We start from the raw sequence: 23,772 nt of genomic DNA on the forward strand, positions 1-23,772 counted from the left end.
AAGTTTGAACTACCACACACTGGAGTCTGAAAAACAGAAAGAAGAAACACAACCGCAAAAAAACAAAAAACAAAAAAAAAACCTCCCAAAATAACCTAAGGCACAGTTGAGTTTGACGGCTCAAACACATTTTTGTTGTGCAACATTCAGAGGGAGAAATGCAAGGCTGTTTCTTTTCAGGCTATTTTTTTTTAAAATAAAAAAATAATACTTAAAATGCTTCATATGTCTCCTGAGACGTTGCAGGCTATTCAGGAGCCAAGACAGGCCAAGCCTGTGTCTGACAAGCCAAGTCAGACACAGGCTCAACAGACTTTATTCACACACACATGTCCGTCCATAGACTGCACATGGACCATAATGAAATAACACTGAGTATATTTGTTGTTAGAAATTATTCATGCAGTCTGGGTGTCATTGAAAAGAAATGTTTTCCCATCATTGTGCGATGGTGTCGGTTAATATCATCAAACAGATTTCATTCTTGGACTCAAATTCAGGGAGGACTTCACAGAGTAACAACTCATGAGGAGTGAATTACACTGTTTTTCACAGCCTGGCACACACACACACACACACACACAAACACACCCCTCACACACAAACACACGCACCCACCCACACACAGTATTAGCTGATGAATACAAATAAATACTGTTATAGGTTTGCTGCGTCATTATAAACAGATGTGATTCTGTATTTGATAAATGAATGTGAAAATCTTTTTTGGGGGGGTTTAGGCATTTTCTTTTATCAGTGGTTCTCTTTGTTGAAGCTAAGTAACACATCATATCTATTTTATTTGGATCTGAATTCCTTCAAGCCTATTTTTAGAGGAGCACCAATAACTGACATCTTTGCTGACTCTGAGGCTTGTGGGCACCACCAGCCCCTCCGAGTCCTGTCATTACTTAAAAACCTGCTCTGCAGGCTTTCCCCTTCCAGGCTCTCCATCTGCCCCATTTTTGTGTGATCCCATGTCCGGTTTACTGAAGCAGACGAGTCATATGGATACTAATGACTGATGTGTTATATTTGTAATGCTATTTGGTGAAAAAATAATAAGTCAAATGAATTGTTGGGAGGATGGAGGCAGGACAACTCCTTGTTCAGGTAACTGTGACATTTATTTGATATTTTACGTTATTCAGAATGGCCTATTTTATTATGTTCTGTCGTTTGACATTTAAGAGGGAGCACACACAAAAAGGGTAACAAATAATAGCAGGGTTGAGTCTCCTCAGTGCTGCATGATTATGAAACCAGTGCAGTCATGTGACGTCTTCTCTCATCATCATAACAAGTTGGAAGTCTGACCTTCCGCCAGCACACAGTTTGCCATGCAGGGATTGAAGATTGCCATACAGCAGTGCACTTGAGGCTACACTAGGGGCGGAGTTTGACCTCTCAAGTCTCAAAACATCACTAATCCTCGTCGGACATTCTGGCACAGGCCATCACTGATCACAATTATACGGAAAAGGGACGAATTTTCACCGAATTATCACTGTCCAGAGCGGGTGTGTGGCATTGAACACATACTCGTGTCGCCGCCTGCGTGCGTGTCGGAGGGATTGTAGGGACCGCAGCACTATGGCACACAGTGCGATGAATGCGTCTGGACATATCTGCAGTCTTTTCGAGCCGGTTGTGTTCGCATGATTCGGAGAGGGGTGTAGAGAATTAGCGTGGTTGACAGCTGGACTGCTCTGCGCCTACATTGGAGGCGAGCGCGCTTGTATCTGCTTCCCTTTAAGGTGAGTCGGCAGAGCACTTGTTTTGTCCATGCGTGAATGCAAGTTGCGGCATATTTACGTTACTGTAGCTGACCGGGCGCTGTTCCCCATGCACAGTTCACTGTGAGGCTGCAGCATGGTGGTACAGTGGGAGAGCGCTCGTCGAAGCTTTTAGGGGGGATTTTTTTTTTTAGCGCTGGAAAAAAACACAGGGTGATCATAAAATCCCGCTCAGTACCTTATTTATGTCCTTTTTTGAACCCTGCTGCAAAGATGGGCGCTTATGTTGACTGTATAGGCCTATGCAAGCATCACATGGTGTAAGGTTGGTGCAGATAAACACAAAAAATGGATTTAAATATAATGATGCATAATAAAAATATAGAGGTTATTCCAAAAATGTTGTGATATAATGACCTTGTTAAAAAAAAAATACTCCCCTATGTTTGCAAATTGCAGATGTTACAATAACAGCATCACATTAAGATAAAAAAAAAAAAAAGCTGATGTTTAGTGCTGTCAATGTGTTTCACAGGCTTTAGTTTACTTTGTTTTGGTGGTGGTGATGAGATGTTTTTTTTTCTGGTTCACATTTATGTGATGTTGTTTTTGATGTTATTTGTCATCAAAAAGAGACGATGCTCAACATCCTTCCCATATTGCAGATTTTTATTTAAAAACCTTTCAGTGTATGAAAAACACATGTAGAGCATCATTACACAAGCTGTAATTGTCTAATGCTATACTCTACATGAAAAAATAGGCATTATGGCAATCAAATAGGAAGACAATAAAAAGGCTCTCGATGAAAGTTGAACTCATGTAAGGTTCCATTCAAGAAAAGTAGGGATAAATCAGTACATAAAAGTCAGTGTCTTTGCACATATTGTTATTTTTGGTCCTTGCTTTATTACTGTGTTTATTTAATGACATTGTTGTAAGACAAAAGTATACTGCTGTCGTCCTTTCTCTGCCTTTAAGTTTACAGAGAAGGAAAATGTATTGTTGCTGTGGCATGTCTGCTGGTCACAAGCAGACTGATGCTAAAGTTAAGACGTAACAACGGTATGAACTATTTCTGGCATGAAGATGATCATTTTAAATAAGGTTTTGTCTGTGATGTACAGCACTGCCTCTTGTCGGACGTCCTTTATATAATACAGAAGAGATTAGTGATGGAGCTGGGTTTTTATTTGTGTGCATGTGAGGATGTAGGCCATGTCTACTTTGTTCCCTTTTTAAGCATTAAATGGCTTTGCTTATTTTGAACCTTCAGAGAGGCACAGTGGATTTTTACTGTGCAGATATTAATTTATAATTGACCTCTTTCCCACTGTCCATCTTCAGATATTGTCCAATTGCCATTCAATGTCCAGTAGCACATCACTGAGGCTGCCCTGTGGCTGATCCTGACCATGCTTTCCACTAACCGCTCAGGAGGAGCGTGGGGATGAAATGGATGGAGCCCATGGCCAGACCAACGCACCAGCTCCCACCACCAAGCATGTCCAGCCGCAGCAAGTCTCCCCCCAACTCTGGAGAAGGTAAATAACATTATCCATCTGGAGTCCAACCAAATCAGTCATTTGGATCAGTGATGTAATGAAAAGCTTTCCAAGTCGAAATAAATGATTTTTTTTTTTCTGTTGAGATAAGGTAACATTTTGTGGAAAATGTGTATTCACTAAACAATAGTACTGTCTGCATTTCATAAACACAACCATTTTGGCTGTTTTAGATTTTTTTAAAGGTCACATATTATCCTTGTTTGTGAAGGTTCTTGTTAAAAATCCACCCTCATCCTGTATTTTATCATGATATAAACCACGCGATCTCAGCCCTGCTCAGAACAGTTTCTGCGCCTGTCGCTTTAAATGTAAGTGAGCTGAGTTTGGCCATGCCGCACAGTCTCTGTACTATGATGACCAAATCTGAGAGGTTTTGGACATTTTGAAGGGCATGTGTTTCACAGATGTACATGCGTTCAAGATCAGAACAGTCACCTTACACATTTAAGTTCATCTTGGTGATATTGGTGATTTCACAAGTCATCATTTCTTAAGATCCATGAAGATGAATTCCTTTTTTCTTTTTTACAAAGAGAATTATAGATATCACGTGATTTTGTGCCTTTTAAATGAGAACAATAGATTGTCATTGATAATATACACTTTGTGTCTTTGAATTTCAAAATTGAACGTCTTTATTTAATATGGACAAAGGACAATGTCATTCAACACAGTTTCAATACAGAACATGAAACTAATATGCTGCACAAAGAGTTTAGCTAGTTGGACCTTCCTAAGATTTAACATATCATGTCAGAGTTCTTCTTATTTCCTTTGAATGTACAGATGCAAAGTTGATTGTTTCAACAGGCTTTTGTAGAAGTTTCATGTTTTATCGGGAAATAAGCACAGACAAGCGTCCCAGTAAAACAACACACAAAAGTCATGTCAGAGCCAGATTGGGGTTTCTTTATCAGTTGCAGGCTCTAACTCAATGGCATGGGTGAAGATGTTCAAAAGACCCGGAGGAGGCTTGAAGAAATCCTACCAGCCTGGTAGCATGCTGTCCCTCGCGCTCACCAAAGGTCTGCTGAACGAACCCGGCCAAAATAGCTGCTTCCTAAACAGTGCTGTTCAGGTGAGAAATGTTTGCTACTGCACCATCTCTAAAATAGATTGTAAAAAAAAAACGACTGCAACCTTCTGGTTATTTTGGAAAATATGAATAATTGAAGCAAGCATCCTTACATCACTTTGTCCTGTGTGGTTTCATTGTTATTTGAGGCATCTTGGAAAATACAGTACTCCTGAATGACATATCAGTCTCTGGCTTGTACATATTGCAAACGTTTTAGTCTGGAAATGTATCAATGGCGTGTGTGAGCTGGGCATGTTTATTTTATGTGTTTGTTGGTAAGGCATGCTGGGACTCAGCCACAACGTCAACCAAAATAATGAGCGAAAAAAAAAAAGATGACTTAAATCTGAGAAACGCTGCAGTACGTGCTTGATTTTCATTGTGTGTCATGAAACTCCATCTTCATGTAGCATCTGAAGCGTATTAATGGAAATGAATCTGTTTCAGTTGAATATCATTGTTTGACCAGTTGTTGTTGATAAACCCTCACAGGTGCTTTGGCAGCTGGACATTTTCCGGAGAAGTTTGAGGCAGCTCTCGGGTCACTTCTGCCTCGGTGATTCCTGCATATTTTGCGCTTTAAAGGTGAGATGTGTTCTACACTTTGAGCTCAGCCTTGCAGTATTCTACGTTTTTATTCTTTCATCGTAAAGATGCATATACGTCTGACACATGTTGATGTTACAATAACCTTTTATGAAAGTATTCAGATTGGAAGAAGGGCCACTTGCGAATTGGTGTTCCAATTTCTGGGCTGCAGCTAATACTCGCCTCTCTTTCCTAGAGCATCTTCAGCCAGTTTCAGCAGAGCAGAGAGCGAGTGCTTCCATCCGACAGCCTGCGGAACGCTCTCGCGGAAACTTTCAAAGATGAACAACGCTTCCAGCTCGGCCTGATGGATGATGCTGCTGAATGCTTTGTACGTTGACACTCTGCTTTTGGCTCCCACTCAAAGTTACATTCAATGGAAGACCTTTTCGCAGGGTTCACTGGGTTTTTAACGATGTTATGGTGCTGCTCCCTCTGTGACTCTGAAGGTTCAAAAGAAGCAGAAGCAAAAACTGACTCGGCTTACTTGAATTAACATTTTAATTAGATGTATGTAAATGATATACAGGGATATTGGTTTATTGCTTTTTAAACACTTGGCATGCATATTGGATTGAGTCGATTATGTCTTCTATTTGAGTTTTGTTTTGCATATCTTGTGTCGTGCCTACATCGTTGAATGTGCTCTTTTTTCTTCTTTTTTAATGAGAGAAAAAAATATGTATTATAATAATAAAAATAAAAGAGGAGGGTAAGAGGCAAATAATTTTACAAAAAAATTGTGAAAGTTAAACAGAAAAAAAAGGAATGTGTTTGTGTGTGAGTGTAAGTTTCTGTGTGCGTGTATGTGTATTTTCGTGTGTGTGTGTGTTTGAGTGTCATGTGGTAGTAAATGTCGGGGTTGGAATTATGTTGTTTGAGAGAGAGTAGTGAATAGGTAAATCTAATGTGCTCTTAAAGTTCTTTATGATGCTATGTGTTACTCACTTAGAGCTCATGGTAAAGACAAGGAGACCATCGTCTATTACATCACATCCTGTAGAAGTTAAAGGGAAGTTGTTTTATCGTTGAATCTTTGTTATAGTATTGAGCTTTATGTTGAAGGAATTGACAGGTAAAGTTGCTAATTGGTGCCGCGTTGTCTGGACTTCAATGTTTTCACGATTGGCTCTGCCCATGTCTTTGATTTGTCAGGAGAACATCCTGGAGCGGATTCATTTGCACATCGTTTCAGACGCTGCGACTGACTCTTGTTCATCCAAATCCTGCATCACCCATCAGAAGTTTGCAATGATGCTTTATGAGCAGGTAACCTATACTTTTTTATATGGACTGGAAAAATGTGTACTATACAGGTATTAGCATAAAGGCAAGATATGCATTTTAAAATAGAATGTTTTATTGTAAGTGGACGGAGTTAACAGCAAATAGCTGCTCCCACTAAATGTAATGTTGGGGTTGGTTACTGGTTGACAGCAATTTCCTAAAACGCACAGATAAACTATAATGTTAAATAATGTCCTTCTTTCTTGAACAGTTTGTGTGTCGCTGCTGTGGTGCATCTTCAGACCCGCATCCATTCACAGAGCTCGTACATTACGTCTCGACCACTGCTTTATGGTAAGTACTTGATTTTCTGCCACGGCTTAAAAATTTTGGGAAACAAAAATGAGGCCAGAGTGCTAATCCTGATTTAAATGTCAAAGCATTAAAGAAGGTTACCAGATAATTATTTGACTGCAGATTTTAGCATCTTAGATCAGTTTCCTTGCTGTCTCTGTTGCTGACCCAACAAATGTTTGGGATTTTCTCTTTGTAGTTGTTGAGCTACCAAGAATATAAACATTCATAATAGTTAACTAACATGAAACTTCCCCAGAGTATAACGCTGACTAAATAATGTGTTAGTCACCTTTGAGTTCAAATGTTGGGCTTCTGTTTTACTTAAGTCAACAAGTGCTCTGTCCACGCTCAGCTCATTTCAAACAGCCTTGTTTAAGCCTGAAATGTAACAGCGACCCGAAATGTTACTAATGTCTTCTTTTAACAAAACCCAAAAATGTAATAACTGGTCGATAATGTAACAAAATGCTGAGCCCAAAACATTATAACTTTTTACTGTTAGTTATTACATTATGGGGCAGGCAAAATATTTTTCTTCTAATAATGTAAGAACTTCTTACATTTTGGGCAAAGTGTTATAACATTTTGGGCTCAGCATTTTGTTACCTTATCGTCCAGTTATTACATTTTGGGTTTTGTTAAAAAAATGTTTTATAACTTTTCGGGTCGTCGTTACATTTCAGGCTCTAACAAGCCTTGACAAAGCCGGCAGTTCTTTAGGATAATCATCTGCATACTGTAAAAAAGTGTTAGTTTGTTTTCATTGACTTGAAATGAAACTCATTGTGCGTACACTGCAGAGCGTTAAAATAAACACTTCCATTCATTTTGAACCTTTTCTAGATGTGTACGGATTTTTCAAATAGTTGAAATGTACAGTAATGAGGTTAAAACAGGTTATGAAACAGGCTTAAAAGTGATGCCTCTTTATGACCTTCAAATGCGAGCAAGTACATCAGTGATCAGACTATTTCTATGTAGTTCAGTAGTTTTGATTCACTCTCAGTCTTTGCTTTGACTTTTCTCTGCAAAGTTTCACAGTAAGATGTAAGATGTTCAGGGGGTGCAGAAAGGACTGAATTGTGTTTCTAAATAACTTGTTCAATTTCTATTTTCTTTGTATTACATTACATTGATTTACCAAAAAAAAAAAGATCAGGGTTATTTAAAATTGTATTGAAATTCATAGAGATTTTTCTAAACGTCAGAATCCGAAACAAAAAGAAGACAGAAGAATATGAAGCATCTCGTGTGTCTACTTTCCACACTGTCTCTGTTTTCATGCACAGCCAACAGGTTGATCGCATTATGGGGAAGAGCGAGCGTCTCAGGTCAGACATGTTTGGAGAATTGTTGCAGGCAGCAAACAACACAGGGGACCTCCGAAGCTGCCCGGTATGTCATTGATTGCCATTTTCATTAGTTTCTATGTGACCGTTTTCTCTGCAAAATGAGAGACCTCCTCAAAAATGTATGGCTCGATTCGTTTCCCAGTTGTGCTGCAGCTGTCAAAACGTCTGTCTGAATTCAACCATTGCCTAATGCTGATTGATTCGAGTCAGCTACGGCTGAATAATTTAGTTGACAGTCAGAATGCTATTTTAAATTAGGAACAAAAATGATCCTCGCAGCAATGCCGAGTACATGCTGTACTTTCTGCCGTGACACTGCACTTGAAGCGGTCGGCAGGAGACGGTGCCAGACTACTGTTGGGATATAAATAGCATTAAGGCCATATCCACGGTTTCTCTCATCTGTATTTTCTAATGCTGCTCTTCAGTGTGCATCCTTTTGGTGAAGCTTTAGCGCTATCTCCGTTTTACAAATGATTCTCCCACAAGCTGTGAGCAGGAGTTCAGACGTAATGATAGTGCTGTGCATGTTTTTCATGCTTCTTGGCTCCTTTCCATATTTGAAGTTGTTACTATGACTTTATTGGACTGATAATTCTAATTCTAGAGTTTTGAATAAAACAAGTGACAGTGAGAAGGAAATATAAGCCACAACCTAATCACTCGGACATTTTTTGGAACTTACTCATTTATTTGTAACTGATACTTTAACATACAAGACATGTAAGCTGTCTAAAACACGTCTCGGTGGGTTAGTTTCTTCAAAATCAGTCCAGAAATATTTTTTCTCACATTGACTCGAGGTAGGGGAACATTTGACCACCACCAAAAGATAAATCAAAATACATCTTTGAGCAACTTAAATCACGCTCCCTACAGTACTTAAGAAATGTGAATTAGTCACCAATTGGTCTTGGCTGTTCTGAAAATGTTGTTTGCGGCAGTTGCCATGTTAAAAATGCTGACTCTTAGCAGACCTTTGGTTAACTCAACAACAGGCAAAGAGCTGGAGATGTGCTGGGCGCTAATCCTTCTGACAAACCATTACAATGTAGCTGCTTATAGGGATTGAAAAAAAACCCATGATTTTAAGAACATGCAAATTGAAGAAGGGGAGGAAACTCAATTGCTGGATTCTATGCATCCTATGGCAGATTGTTGTACATAAGCTAACTGTTTCCCCTTGCTTAAGTCTAAGATGAAAGTGGGCCGTGTCTGGAACACACATGGATATATGAATTTATTATGTTTTTGGTTTTCCAAAATGTACAGTATATATTCCTCCTTTAAGGAAACGCTCAGCAGAATGTTATTTTGTTTGTATCTTAGTGTTATCTTGGATTTTCTTTTTTCTTGCAGAGCAACTGTGGTCAAAGTATCAAGATCCGCCGTGTGCTCATGAACTGTCCAGAGATTGTCACAATTGGATTTGTATGGGACGCTGAGCAGTCTGATCTTACAGATGACGTTATTCGGTCGCTTGGCCCCCGTTTGAACCTGTGTGGGGTAAGAGCTGAGGCGAACCTCTCCTGTAAGGGTGTTGAGACTTGAGTTCTAAATTTTCAAACAATTATTCAAACAAACCTTTAGCCGAAATCATCAATTTCAAAAGCTAGATATACCCTCCACCGACCTGTCCCATGGTCGCTCTTTGAGCAGAGGTGAGAGAAAATCAACAAAAACACATTTATTAGTATTTGTAATCCTCACACTGAAGCCTTTGTTTTGGAAAATCTTGCCCTCCCCTTAATACTTTAAACGTTTAAGAGTACCATTATAATGAGCATGTTCACATGTGCAACTATTGGTTTCACTCCTCACTCTAAAGCCTGATATTTTCTGCCAAGCTGTGTATTAGGCTAATGAAAAGACATTTTCTATTGATTAGATGTATTTACTGTTACAGAAACCAGTGCATCACAAAACATAAAATACAAATGGAGTTATATTAAAACAATTCAAATTGTAGATAAGGACATTTTCCCCACCCTTAATTATCTGGAGTTTTTGATGAATCGGAGGGTTGCCAGTTGTGTGCCTTCAGAGTTGCTCTAAAAATAAGCATCAAAAACAAAAGCAATCAGTAAGCCATTTTCAGGGATCAAACTTGTTTCAATTTGCCTTCTTTCAGCTGTTCAACCGGGTCACTGACGAAAATGCCAAAAGGAGTGAGCTACATCTGGTGGGGATGATCTGTTTTTCCAGTAAACATTACTCAGCCTTTGCCTATCATACCAAATCTTCTAAATGGATGTTTTTTGATGATGCTACTGTAAAAGAGGTCAGGAACTTTGCTATGAGTCAGCTTTAATTCAGTTCTATTACCTGATACCACATTTTACAACCTCCTTAATCCTGCCTTTGTTTTGCTCAGATTGGATCCAAATGGAAAGATGTTGCTTCTAAGTGTATCAGGGGACATTTCCAACCTCTTCTTCTATTTTACACCAATCCTGAAGGATCTCCAGTTTCTAATGAAGATGCACCGAGACAAACCACCATGTGTCCTCGGTACAAAGCCCAAGTGAATGGTGACACAACAGGTAAGACAATCGTACAGTTCTCAGCACCCCTGACTGGGGTTTGAATAATGGCTTGGATTTATATAGCGCCTTTAAAGAAACCCAAGGACGCCTTACAGAAGTGAAAAAGGGGCAGTAATAGGAGATGATAGAAAAAAAAACACAAACCAATAAAATAAAATAACACAAAACTAATTATTATCAAGGTGTGTGAATTCATGCATCTTTATAAATATTTTATATACATCAATGAAATTCAAATAACTTTATTTATCTCCAAGGGACAATTCTAATCATTGAAGGCTTAAGTTATTGAACTTATAGCAAGTGATGAAGCTGTTATAAACATTTTTCCCTTTCCTTCGACCGAACAGAACTACTTAGAAAATAACAATAAAAAATCCATTAATTCCAACCAACTTTGTGCCACTAACCTATTCTTAATTTAAATAATCTGTCATATTCCATATTCCAAAGATTCTGAATATACCTCAAAAGAAAAACAGTACACACATACTTGCAAGCTTGACTTTCCAACTAAATGCATACAATTTGTCAAATAATTAAATGTTCATGAATTCAAAAAATCTTATTACAGCATCTGAACACTTTATGAGTAACACCTAGTACAACGAAATATCAAAAACGGTCAGTGCAAATGACAACAAACAAAATCAGACGGCAAGTTTCATTTATGGTTTGAATTGGGATTTAGAGAGTGCCATTAAACCGTAAGCAGAAAGATTGTCCTGCCCTGTGTGCTGGCTTGAACTTGACATGAGGATGATGCCTCTGTTGCACGCAGATTACCACCCACGCCTCCCTCCCTAATCCCTACTCCTGCAGCCAAGCGCACTCATGCTCCTGCTACATAGTCCTCACTCCTCCCTTAGACATTTCCAATGTTAGCGTCCATTAATTTATCTGCTTGCTATTTTGGCAATGGCGCTGTTGGCCCTTTAGATGGATTGTTTTCCTGTCGTGCGTTGCCCAGGCTCTTTGACTGACATGGGACTGGAATCTTGTTTATATGGAAATATGTGTAAGTTATTCTTCTTGTTGGTCTTTCAGTGAGACGTGGCAAAGGTTTATTTCTAATTATCTTTTTTTTTAATGCAACATAAACTTTCTTATTAAACTACTCTAAAGAGAGTTCTGCACCAGAGTAATGCTCTGCTGTACAAAGTTGTAGAGAAGATGTCTGTTATTGTGTATTCACTCTTAAAGCTACACTTTGTGGAAAATAACTGGCTCTTCATGCACTGTAACACTTGGATTAATAGGCCTGCTGTACTCAATCTCCAACTTGTGTCTGCTCATGTGGAACTTCTAAAATGTCTGCTACATGAACAAATCTGGAAGGGCACGATGCTTCAGCCCACTTTTACTCACCTATGTTTTAAATACACGTGTTTCACCTTCACATGGGTTCAGGCTCGTTTTGGTGGCAGATGTTCACAGCATGTCTGTTTTTCACAGTGGCCTCTTTGCTGCAGAGTTCAAAACACGCCACAGGGTTGGCAAATGTGGCAGCAGTAGTGTATTTTAAGCTAATGATCCACTGGAACCTGTCCAAAGGCTTTTTTTATTTTTGTCTCTTGCCCTGTTTGCAGCAAAGATGTAAAGTGAGAATCCAAAGAAACACAAGTGTGATTATAGTCCACTGGAGTTTGTAATGAGAGGAAGAGTCGAAGTCGCCTCGCTTGCCAGACTGTAAGAGTTGCCTTTCCACAACAGGAACTTTCCCTAGGGTCTTTGGGAGAGACTAAAGTTCCCCCTGGGGGACCAGGGTCTAACTACAGTTCTGGGGATTTTCCTTAATATACTTGTATTTTGTATTTTGTCTGTTTTGTACTATAACTATTGGCACAACCTAGCTCATCTTTCTTCGGGATTAATAAAGTTACATCTTATACATTTTATCCCATCAAAAGAGTGATGGAGTACAGATGCGACTTTTTCATCTTAGTGGTCATATTAAATACATATCTTACCCTCAAGTCTTTAAATGGTTGTGTAAAGGTAGGTAACAATGAGCTAGAGCAAGGGTTCCCAAACTTCTCAGCACCTCCAAAATACGGCTGCCATTTAGTGCTCTATCCCCAGTGATACTTTATTAACTGAAGCGAGCATAGAATCATTTAGTACTTACTCTAACAAAATTAGAGTGCAATTACCTCAATGTTTTCAGCAGCTACTCATTTGCCAATTTGTTTGTTGTCTTTCTTTCTCTCAGTGAAACATCCCCTTGGCAGTCCGAAGAAGTTCCAGGAGCCTTTCACGGAAAATGTAAAGAGGACAAGCGAAACATCAAAAAAGGATAGAGGGCATCGGAGAATGGACCCATCACAACACAAAGGTACAGTCGCGTCTTCATCGTATACTAAAGATAAACTCTGATTGTACTGAGGCAACAAAATACATTCAGGGGCAAGCCTGTGATGATGACTTCTGTAGGACAGAGCAATGTTCTAAATAGTCTTTTTACAAATTATCTTTGTCCACTCTCTCTAGAGATGACACATGCAAGATCTTTATCCCCAGAAAATGGACCTAGGCCTTTACTGGACCAAAAATCCAAAACCCATCCACGCACTGACAAGTCATCAAACCATCCAAGCAGAGGATCGCATGAGCCACGAGGAAACTCTTTTGGTACTCAAAGTGCTGGGCACAGCAGAAAGAACAACACGTCTCCAAGCCGCTATGATCAGGACAGCTGCCAGGAGCAGTTGGAAAAAGGGGAAAGTGATGGAAGTCACAATAAATCCAAGTCTACCTGGAGACCCATTCGGGAGGTGTTAAATGTGGACACTGTACTGAACGAACTGGAGCAGCGTCGTCAACAGCAACATGACAGCCCGCGGCACAGTAAGTCTTCACCCCAGGAAAGAGTGCACAGTGAACCTAATCGAGACCGTGAGCGGGAATATGCACGAACCAGAGACGATCGAAAGCAGAAATGTTTAATGACTATTTATGAGGACGAACACAGGCATGAGACGGAGAGCCACAGTTCTGTAGAGTCAGAGAGCAGGGCTAACCAACAGAGGAGCAGCAGACTTAAGGGTGGACCAAAGACACTGCTGCGTAGTGACACCTGGACCATCCAAAGGACTGAGTCTGGCTATGAAAGCAGTGATAGACTCAGCAGTGGCTCCACCAACCCAGACTCACCTGGTGTGGATTGCTTTGTTGTAAACCAGAGATCAACTCCAGAGGCACATTTGCAAAGGTAAGACACAACTGTTTAGTGTTTTATTTTTTGGCATTTTTCCCCCTGATTTTCCCCCTAACTGAGTAAAGAAAACATGTCATTGGTGGATGGAGTCAACATTTCACAGCTACAGTAGTATTATTGTTGTAGACAGCTAAAATGCAAACTCTACCAACAAATGTTTTTCTAAATTTACTAAAAGTCATTTTTAAAGTTATTTATGGTTTTATTGTTTTATACTGTTTATCGTCTATGGAAAGCCATAACCAAAACATTGTTATGTGTTATTTAGAGTGTTAGGTCAAACTACTTAGTATCATTAGAAAAATGTTTTTTTTTTTTTTTTTTTTACCAAAGTGTGTTGCGTGTATATTACAGTTAACTATTTTCAGCTGCGGAGGTTTAGTGCAGGAGACTGTTTTGAATATTTATAAAAAGAAAATGCATCAGTAGCATAAGCTACAAATCCAAGCTATCGTTTGGCGTTGCATTAGTATCATGTGTTTGCCCTCGACCCTGCTCAGAGCTTTGATGGAAAGCAAACCATTTTAATACTCAGTGTTCAGTTACAAATCCAAAGAAATAACTTTCATTTGCAGGGCATTGACTTCCTGTGATTCTGAATCAAATGGCTTAAAATAAGAAATTGGACAACACTGATTGTCCAACTTTCCAACTTTGTACTGATTGTACATACAAACTACCGGTATTGAGCCAGGCAGATCTAATCATAATAAGCAACCCTAAGACACTTCTGATAAATGATGTACACAGATAATATGAAATCTTTTTTTGTACTTTCAATATATTTATTACATGCTGTTTATAGATTGTTCAGGAGACACTCAGCTTATTTTAAAAATACATTCTTTGTATTTCATTCCAGTTTTATAGATGCTCTAAGGTGACTTGAAAGTAATTCTCCATGAGTATAGAAACAATTAGTAAGTTACAATAATCAAAAGGATCATTAGTGAAGTCTCCGACATTTATCAATTCTGTTACTTTTCTGAGATTGTACTTTCGGTAACCAAGAGGATGTTGAACTAGGAAATACATGTGACTTTACTGCTGTCATCTTAATTCAATTGTTGTCTGGTTATGATGATGATAAGAAATCCAAACTTAGCCCACAAAACATAGAATGATCGTAAGAAGACCCATTTGGATTCAATGAGAGATAATATGAGATCCATTTGTTTTTACCTTTCTTAAAGTGATTTTATTGATGGTGCTTGGAGCAATTTAGAGTTTGCACATTGCCTCCAACACTGAGAAAGTTTGTTCTACAATGAACTTGTAAAAACATGATTGATTGAAAACATGCTTCGAATAATTAAAGTGTTTTGTTTTTTAGTCAGCCGCACCAAAAAGGGGGCGATGCCAAATCAAGTGTAACATCCTCACCTTCACACAATGGTAAGTTCCAAGGTTTTAGACCTTAATTTCACATTTCTAGAAGGAGTCAATAGTGTTCCTGTGAGAAGTGTGTGAAATGACCTGTACCTCTTCGTCAGTTGTGCTATTGGTTATTGGTTGTTTGATTGTTGCGTATTTTTACTGTAATAAATTCAGTAAATGTAGAGTTTAGATTATGTAATGGCCTGACAATGTGAATAAGGCAATTTCAAACCAAATCTACTTTAAAGAAAAAAAATAAAAATCATAAAGCCAGTGTTTAAAAAAAGATTAAACAAGGTAGAAATGAGAACACCAACAAAAATAGCTTGACATGAAAGTGACAACTTGATGAAGAGCACAAAGTCTACCTCTCTGCTCAGGGGCAATTACAACTCTTATTTAACCAGCAGATACTTCCGAGAATAGATTTACAAGGGAAAGTAAGAATGAAGCATTACTTGTTTAAAGACAGTATCTTGCAGCAAGAGTTCCAGCCATAAGGGACCAGTCATTTCCACAGCAGATTTGTTCTCTATTTTCATTTTTTTCTGTCAGTGTATCAGATTGATTTCGAGCTGTCTGATACTGATAAAGTGAGAATAATGAGGATTGATTTATGTCTGGGTTGGTTTATAAGACTGGATTGGTTTCTTTAACCTCTACACCCAGTCTGCCAAGCACACGCATTAATCTGGTGATAATCCCACAAAGCTCATTCAGATAGCACAGCTGGACATGGCTGTTGGCATTGTCATGAATATCTTCCTTTTTCATGCAGTACTTTAAGTGTACTGCACTTGATACTTTATCAAGGCTATGGGCACCCTGAGTCATTGTTTCCAACCAACAGCTACAGCTTTTATCCTTGAATGGACCTCATCCGGGCAACAGCAGAGAAAAAGATGACACGTCTATTTTTAAAGTGAAGGAATTCAGCACCACGCTGTGCTGAGCGTGTGCGCCGACCGGTTCATCCTGCTGCGAGAGTCCGCTGGGATTTAACCGTCTGCTGCTGCCACCTTGTGTCCTGATTTGTTCTCTACTATTGATTCACTTTGCTTTGTTGTTTGCGCTGGCTCTACATCTGCATGGTTTATAATTTGGGAAGAGAACATGAGGACTAGCTAAAAAATAAAATGATGGAGCTCTGCTTTAAGAGCTAGTGTTTTCAATATTTGTGGACCTCCCACTTTCAGACTCCTGTTTTCATAAGTCCATCTTGCTTTTTTTGGAGAGTTACTTTTAAGAGTGTGGCAGCTGTTGCCAATCTTGAAATAGCAGGTTTTACTGTGGGATATCCTATCATTGAATAGTGTTTCATTTTCCACAACCTCCAAAAGATTAGATCTTGTAGTCTAAAATCTTCAAATGTGCTGGAGTTTTTTCCCCCTCATATTTCTGACTTAACACTCTTTTCAGTTCTAATCTTGTTCCTTTCATTGTTTTTTTGTGTTTTTTTGCCAAACGTCTTCTCATTTGTTGGATTGAGATTTTCCGATAGGGAAGTGTCAACAGTAGTTTGGCACATTTAAACATGCTCTACCAAAATTAACTCTGAAGAGAAGGAAAGGTCAGAAGATAAAAATACATTGGGCTACCTTTAGCACTACTTACAGGATGTTTTAAGCCACTTGCCTGGACAGAGCAGACCTTTCCAAAACACTTCTGCTTTACAGCTTTGTCTATCTTACTACATTTTCCATTCAGTCTCCTTTGCTGTCATCATGTTTTAATCTTATTTTTTCTTTGTACATTTTATAGGTAAACATCAACCCAAACCTCAGGGAAAAAACCATGACCAAATTTCACATTCACATCTAAAGTGCAGTCCAAGCTCAAGGTAGAAGCCTGTATAATAAATAATATTGAATTTGTCTGATGCTCTGCAATATAAAGTGTTAATTTCCATCGTTTTGTGCAACACATCTCTCTTGTAGACGGAAATCAAAGTACACTTCTTGTACATCCAGAAAAGCAGCGTCTTCAGAGAGGGACTCCAATAGTTCTGATAACAGGCAGAGTGAGCAGCACAGTGGAGAAAGTACAGCCCTGAGGCACATCACAAAAACCAGCAGCTCAGAATGGAACAGCTCCGACGATCTTGCTCTCTCTGAGCCGGAGGATAGAGAAAACTCTTACCGCTCCAGCAACAGTGAGTCCGTCGCCTCTGAGTCCCAGTGTCCTCACATACCATACCCCCCTCCCAGCAATGTGACTGCAGAGCCTCTTCAACTGAACAATCAGCGTCAGATGAGCACAACGGGGTCGCCTCACCTCCGAACAACCCAGCGTCTCCCCCCTCATCAGGGTGAAACGAGCCATGCAGTGTTTCGTCCGAGGATGCTCCAAGAGACCTTTCCCTCAAGTCCTCGCCTTTCATCTACATCGTTTGTCAGTCCGCACAGGAAGCCTGACATGTCAGGTCTTAGAGCCCTCTCGGATGCAAGCTCCAAGTCAGGCTCTGACCCGGAAAGGAGCACCCCGTCGTCGTGCGAAAGTGAGGAAAGACTAACTGGGTGCAGGGGCGAACAGGCGGTGCAAGCTCAAGAGGTTTCTCTGACGACGTACTTCAATGTGGATAACTGTATGACGGAAACATACCGTCTCAAGTACCACAACCAGAGGCCTCTTGTCCTCTCGGCCACAGTACCGCGGACTGTGGTAGTGACAGAGCGCAGAGAAACCAGCCACACACTCCCAACTGACACACACTCACAAGATGTGCCAAAAGCAAGACCTGAAACAAGTAAGCCTCTCTCGCAAACCTCAACACAACCATCTGAGACTTAGCTGTTCTGTTTCAAATTAGCAGCTTTTCCTCTCATATTTTCTTGTTGTGGCCATTGAGGACGATGTTAGTATTCAAACAGCAGGACAAAGAATTGACATAAATCGATTTTTACATCAATACTATAAAATGTCTTTTTTCGCCAGGGCCATTCCTGTCTGGTAATTGTGCATCCATTTAGATTTTTTTAAATTAATTTCAACACTACCCCCATAATCTGCCAGATCAGAAACAATTAAATTATATCATAAAAATCAATATCACAATATCAAATGTCATCTGAAATAAGGTAAAGGTTTTATTTATTTTTCCCTCCTGACGATTCTTTAAAAAGACAAAATTCACAGTTTTTTTGTTTTGCTTTAAATGTAAATTGGATGAACCATCGAACACAATTTAAATTAGATTTTCATTTATTTATTTACTTTTGTTTCTTTACAGGCCATAATAGCAATAAACCCACTGCAAAATGGAACCCAGTGGCAGCCAAAGGACTGGATGAACGTGGTTTTATATAAGTGTTACTTGGTAAAGTTTGTTTACACAGATGAGCAGCGGTCAGTAGAGTACCAACTGGATGCCAAAGAGTTTACAGAATGGAAATTTGTCCTGAAGCCAGACACCTCCAAATAGAGCGGAATATGTTTATGCAAGCTTGTCACATAAATAAATGCTATCTCTAAATGCTGGTGCATTTTGTTTGAAGGATTGTCATCTATCATGTAAACTGTCTTCCATCATCCCGCAGTATTGCTGAAAGCAGATTTTGTTGATACAAGAATCACAACAGCTTTCAGTTTGCACAAAGGGATTTTTAGTCTTTATTATTTTTTGTCATCTGATCCCAAATCAAAAATGTTTATTTTTTTACTCATAAAGTAAGTCTTCAGAATGTTGCAGAAATGAAGATTCAGCTACATATCGCAAGAGCGGCATGAGAGTTGACAGGGAGCCACACTTTGATGACGTTCAGTTTGGTGTATAACATTGATTATATACAGATAGAAGGATAGAGCAGGATGAAACATAACTGCAAGTAGACATACAATTATATGTGAAAGCTACTTAGTAAGTACATGATGTCATTTTACACAGTGGAAGAAAACCTACTGAAGAATACAAAGAATTTGAAGCGGCAGGTTTAAAGTAGTTCATTTACTCCAAACTGTAGAAGGGTTAACATCAGGACAACCACCAATTAATTCACGTTGAGGGCTCAAGTTCACTCGGGAAGAGACGTTGCAATATTTATGTGTATTCAGTTACTGATTTGTTTCAACTGTTTGTAATCTAATCATTTATCAGTTCTTTGACAACATATGTGTTAATGAGTGACTTCGGCTGCCCCATTGTAGCCAACCTCATTGGCTGTAAAAAAAAAAAAAAAAAAAAAAAGTTGACAAAGATCTTTGTTCATTTTTGTTTTATTTCAATTGTTAATTTCCTGAAAGATTTTAAGCAAATGTAATGCTGCCATTCATAAACATGTATAGATCTTAGGGAGATTTATGTTTTTTTCTTAATGGATTCTGCAGGACTGAGAGATCCAGTCACTGGTTGTCAACAGATCCTATAGTGACTATAATCTTCTGTAGTAGGAGCCCTCGGTTCATTTAAAAGGTCACTATATACTGTGCGACCATATCTCTCCTTCTGTACTCTACCGTCATTGTGCTGGTTCTTGTATTTCCTCTTTTGTAACTTGCGGTGATGTCAAATTGTATTTTTGCAGTCTTCCTTTCAAAGTAGACAGGCTTGAAGAGGTCTGTGTTTGCAGGTTTTTTTTCCTATTGATGCCAACAAAATTAATATGCCTACCTGATATTGATCATACTACACAAAAATGATTCTCGTTCTTAAGACTAATGTTCTGAAACCTGCATGTGGCCTTTACAAAGTCTTACTAGCTCTGTGTACAGCATTAGCATGAGCATGATTACACTGGGCATCCATTCAATTTGATTAAACCGATTTGTATTCAATTCATAAACTAGCCATTTGTTGCGATAGTTTTGGAATCTTTTCCTCTTGTTCGTGTCCATGCGAGGACACATTCTTTTTGATTATGCATCCATTGTGTATATAAAAATATGATGCACACAGTACGCTGGAAAAACAATTAACTCTCCAAGACATACTATGCATTCACTGAAAATTACTTTGTGATTGTTTTCAAACAGATTTTGGTACTTTTAATGCTTTGTATTATGTAAATCAGACATTCCCAACAATATATACGAATCAGTGTTGATCAATTTTTAAATGTTGATATTAACTTTCTCTTGTGCTCACTACGTTGCCAAGTCTTTTCCTAAACACCCTGCCAGTTGTTGTTTTTTTTTTTTTCACATAGCACTTTTGTCTAACTTCAATAACCTTTGTCCAGGTATTTCCCAACTATTCTAACCAAACACATTTAATCACTCAAGTTGCTGTGTTTGTGTGAGTTGTGCTTGTGCTGTCTGACACCAAAAGATGATTTATTTAAGCGTGTGTGTAACATCACATGTCACTGATCACTCAAGCATCTGCTTGAATTGGTCATGCTCAATTTATGTACACTGCCTGATTTAAAGAAAATGCAGGCAAACAAGGACACAGGCCTATTCAGAATAGATTTTATGTTTAAGGGGTCTGATCACTCAAAGGACATAAAGATGCTTTTCTACAAACTGATTGTGCCAGATTAAAGATAAATCATTCGCTTTATTATTATTTTAAGATATCTAAGATTCTTTATGTAAGGCTATCCAAACTGTTAAACTATTGGATTAGATGAAGATGAGTCAGAGTATAATAACCAGGTTTTCTTCATGTTGTTGCCCTGCTGTTTGGTTTTGTAGTGTCTTGAGAGACTAATGGCTTTATAGTTTTTTCACAGCACCGGTCCCATCACTTATTATTTTCTTTGTCTGTAACTTTAGGAGTTTGTTGTTTTCACTCAAACTGTATATTAGATTCAGAATTTTGTGTCTTCAGTTGAATCAAGAGTGCCTTGACATTTCAGTGGTTCATGTATGTTTTTAGCAAAACCACGATTAGGAGCGAGGGCAGTGAATGAAAGAGATTATAGGATGTCATGAAAAACTTAAATATGCAATGCTAAAAGTGACATATCTGACCAACATTGTACTGTATGTGTGCTTGTTTGTGTGTGTTTGGGTGAGGGGCGGGGGGGAGCTCAGGGCTTAGGACTAGTGCCAGGTCCAGTTTTATGTAAGTATCCCTAAATGCCCTTTCAGGCTTGGAAGCTTTGACCTGCTTAGAAAAGCAGCAAACTTTCTGTTCACTCTGTATCCAGCTGCAATTGGCAAATGTTGACGTGGTAAAATTTCAGCTTGAAATGTTTTCCTGGGCAGCAAAGCTTTCCAGTGTGAGCTTTATTGTAGAACAACTGAACTATTGTTTCAGTGCTAAACTAAAGTCATTAATAAATTTGCCTGCATGCCTGTAAAACTGTTTGTGTGGGAGTTTGGAAAAAGGAAAAATCATATTTGTTTACTTCTGTATACGTGGTCCATCACGGTAAGGATTTCTAGACCCAGGGCCTGTTTGACAAAAGGTCTTTTTGTTTTGTGTCACATAAGTCGCAGTTGGCATTGCATCGATCCATATCTTTTACCTTTTACAGCGACAGAGCTTCATTAAAGTTTCTGGCATCCACACTGAAGAACAAAAGAGAATTGTACACACTCTGTCACTGATGGTCTCTGAAATGTTACAGGCTGATGTGTCAGAACTGTATCCTTCGTTTCATACACCTCTGTGTGTGGTTAGGCTCAAGCCTGAAATGAACTGAGTTGGTGGTGCTTCAGTGAATGCTTCATGACTTGTGTACGTACAGATCAATTTAAAAGAATCATATGAAATCTGTCTACACTTTATATTTTTGTACATTATATATATTTTATTTTTATTCATTGTTGAATAAATTATTGTATCACTCTTAAATAAGTCACTTCAATGTGTTTGTCTTTTGTGCTTCACACAAGCCTCGTTTGTTATCACAGAAAAGTCTTTCTAGAAATCAAACTCGGAGCAGAAGTAGTGAGTTACATCATGGCTTTATTACTGCAGGTATCAAAATCCTGTGGTTCATAAACTGTAAGTTCATTACAGACAGTGCTCCTTTCAAAAGATTGTTTCTGGCACAAGTCGTTGATGGTTCAACACAATACTGTATGTAATCTTGAAGTTCAACATTCCCCTTTGAAGTTTATGATGAGTTCAGTCTATCCCCTCTTGAAAATCCTCTTAGCCTCCACACCTTCATAGAAGTAGCTCTGTTGACACAAAATATCACATAATGTTATTTTTATAGTTTCATAGTCTTTGCTTGTATCTGAAAAATGAAGGAGTTACAACTATAGTTATAGTTCTGTATATCATGTGATAACATGACAGTATTAACAAATGGACATCTGTTGAATTCAGATTTCATTAACAGGTAACTCAAGATTCAGAAACTGACGGCTGGACTATCAGATAAACAATACTGCAAAGACATTTTCGCAGCGATGCAAATATGACCATGGGGATTTTTTTGTGTGCCTGAATTTGCATAGTCATTAACTCTACCTGTATGAGTTCATCTCCTTCAATAACTCTGGTTGTTGTCAGCAGATTTCCGTTATCCTTTCGGTTGAAAACTCCCTTCATCATGTCTCCCTCCATGACCCAGGAGCCCTGCAGCATCAAACATCAAGTTAACTCATGACCTGCGTACTACATGGGAGAGGAGTTACAGACTGAAAAGGCTGGCAGTGCAGGTTGTTGGTATGGTAGTTGCTGTATATCATATGAAGTTCACATCGACTTGGTACAAGTCTACAAATATAAAGTCAACCTGACTTACGGATAGTTTACTTAGCAAACAAATGCACTCTTTTGTGCAACTCAAGGGTCCAAAGTCTAGTTTTTCACTATACAGGAGACTTTCACATTTGGAATAAGATAAACAGCGAAACCTGTTAAATAAACATGGATGAAAACAATCCTTTTATTTCATAAAAAAGTATCCCACAGTAGATGCAACTTTAGCTTACTGATAGTTCTGTTCCATCTGCAAGGCTGTACTCAAAGGTGACACCCAGGGTGAAGTCTAATTCCAGGGTGCGGAAATTGCTGCTTTCCTTGACATGAAACTTGTCTCCAGTCTGTTCAAGGGTTATCTTGAGGTTGTCGTGAGCAGCCAGCTTCCTCTTTACCATGTTAATTCCTATCAACGGACACGTTGGATATTAAGAACAATAAGAGGAAGGGTGTCAGGATTTAATCACTTTTCATGCACAGGTAGTTCCATTGTTTGTGTATTTGCAGAGGGCAGTATGTACATGAGTCATAAAACAGACATGTTCAGTGAGTAATTGTGCTTCACATTCTCTTCAAATGGAATCTTATCTCTATTTTTTTTTAAATTTGAGTATTAAAACACTTAACCTTTTATTTGCATTCTGATTGCACAAATCAAATAATATATAGACACTTATTGTAAACATTGGTACAAGTGTCATTCCCCGTTTTTGTCATTTACAGCTCATCAAATTCCTCATAATACATGCAACAGAGTCACTTCAGCATTTTATCAGCACTTTGACATCACTCACCCATTTTTTCCATGAATTTCTCATAGTTGTCATTGCGATCGATTTTCCAGTTGCCGTTGAAGGTCATGGTGGCGGTGAGGGTGAACAGGACGACTCTGCAGCAAGGAGTGACTTACTCAGAGTCCGCCACCCCTTTTAAACCACGCACCATTCTTATCTTCCCCTCCATCTGATTGCTGATGTGGCTGTTTAAAGTTTACACTTTAGACAATATCCACCACTGCAGCTGATTGGGCAATACCATGGTTCGAGAGAGAACTTTACCATATCCCTACAAACTGTGGCTGATGATCATTTTGCTTCAATGGTTGACATTCTGTTACACCTGAATC

General features: G+C 38.8%; 2 protein-coding genes across 3 annotated transcripts; one reads left to right on the forward strand and one right to left on the reverse strand.

Moving 5' to 3' along the window:
* The first annotated feature begins 1,306 nt into the window (after positions 1–1,306).
* usp53b (ubiquitin specific peptidase 53b) lies at positions 1,307–21,792 on the forward strand. Of its 2 annotated transcripts, none has more exons than XM_079338623.1 (17): positions 1,307–1,757; positions 3,084–3,280; positions 4,222–4,382; positions 4,875–4,967; positions 5,167–5,301; positions 6,126–6,239; positions 6,469–6,551; positions 7,844–7,949; positions 9,266–9,412; positions 10,038–10,187; positions 10,281–10,449; positions 12,665–12,787; positions 12,943–13,663; positions 15,003–15,064; positions 16,808–16,886; positions 16,984–17,792; positions 18,276–21,792. In XM_079338623.1, exons 2-17 carry the CDS (start codon positions 3,187–3,189, stop codon positions 18,350–18,352), a joined length of 3,123 nt encoding a protein of 1,040 aa, XP_079194749.1. In that variant the 5' UTR covers positions 1,307–1,757; positions 3,084–3,186; the 3' UTR covers positions 18,353–21,792. The 2 variants fall into 2 exon arrangements, with proteins under 2 accessions (XP_079194749.1, XP_079194750.1); XM_079338624.1 differs by having other exon boundaries at positions 4,228–4,382.
* Positions 21,793–21,883: 91 nt separating this feature from the next.
* On the reverse strand, positions 21,884–23,578 carry fabp2 (fatty acid binding protein 2, intestinal). Its single transcript, XM_079338626.1, has 4 exons — positions 23,441–23,578; positions 22,880–23,052; positions 22,413–22,520; positions 21,884–22,117 (listed from the first exon to the last, which is right to left on the reverse strand). Exons 1-4 carry the CDS (start codon positions 23,505–23,507, stop codon positions 22,067–22,069), a joined length of 399 nt encoding a protein of 132 aa, XP_079194752.1. The 5' UTR covers positions 23,508–23,578; the 3' UTR covers positions 21,884–22,066.
* Positions 23,579–23,772: the final 194 nt, after the last annotated feature.

This window comes from Symphodus melops, assembly GCF_947650265.1.
Source record: "Symphodus melops genome assembly, chromosome: 2".
Classification (NCBI taxonomy): Eukaryota; Metazoa; Chordata; class Actinopteri; order Labriformes; family Labridae; genus Symphodus; species Symphodus melops.

Excerpts from the sequence above, each read along its gene's own strand:
- fabp2 (XM_079338626.1), bottom strand. The coding sequence starts at position 23,507 with ATGACCTTCAACGGCAACTGGAAAATCGATCGCAATGACAACTATGAG. Across the intron at positions 23,053-23,440 it reads GAAATTCATGGAAAAAATGG|GAATTAACATGGTAAAGAGG; the intron begins GTGAGTGATGTC and ends GTCCGTTGATAG. Across the intron at positions 22,521-22,879 it reads CAGATGGAACAGAACTATCA|GGCTCCTGGGTCATGGAGGG; the intron begins GTAAGCTAAAGT and ends TTGATGCTGCAG.
- usp53b (XM_079338623.1), top strand. The coding sequence starts at position 3,187 with ATGAAATGGATGGAGCCCATGGCCAGACCAACGCACCAGCTCCCACCA. Across the intron at positions 9,413-10,037 it reads CCCGTTTGAACCTGTGTGGG|CTGTTCAACCGGGTCACTGA; the intron begins GTAAGAGCTGAG and ends GCCTTCTTTCAG. Across the intron at positions 15,065-16,807 it reads ATCCTCACCTTCACACAATG|GTAAACATCAACCCAAACCT; the intron begins GTAAGTTCCAAG and ends TACATTTTATAG.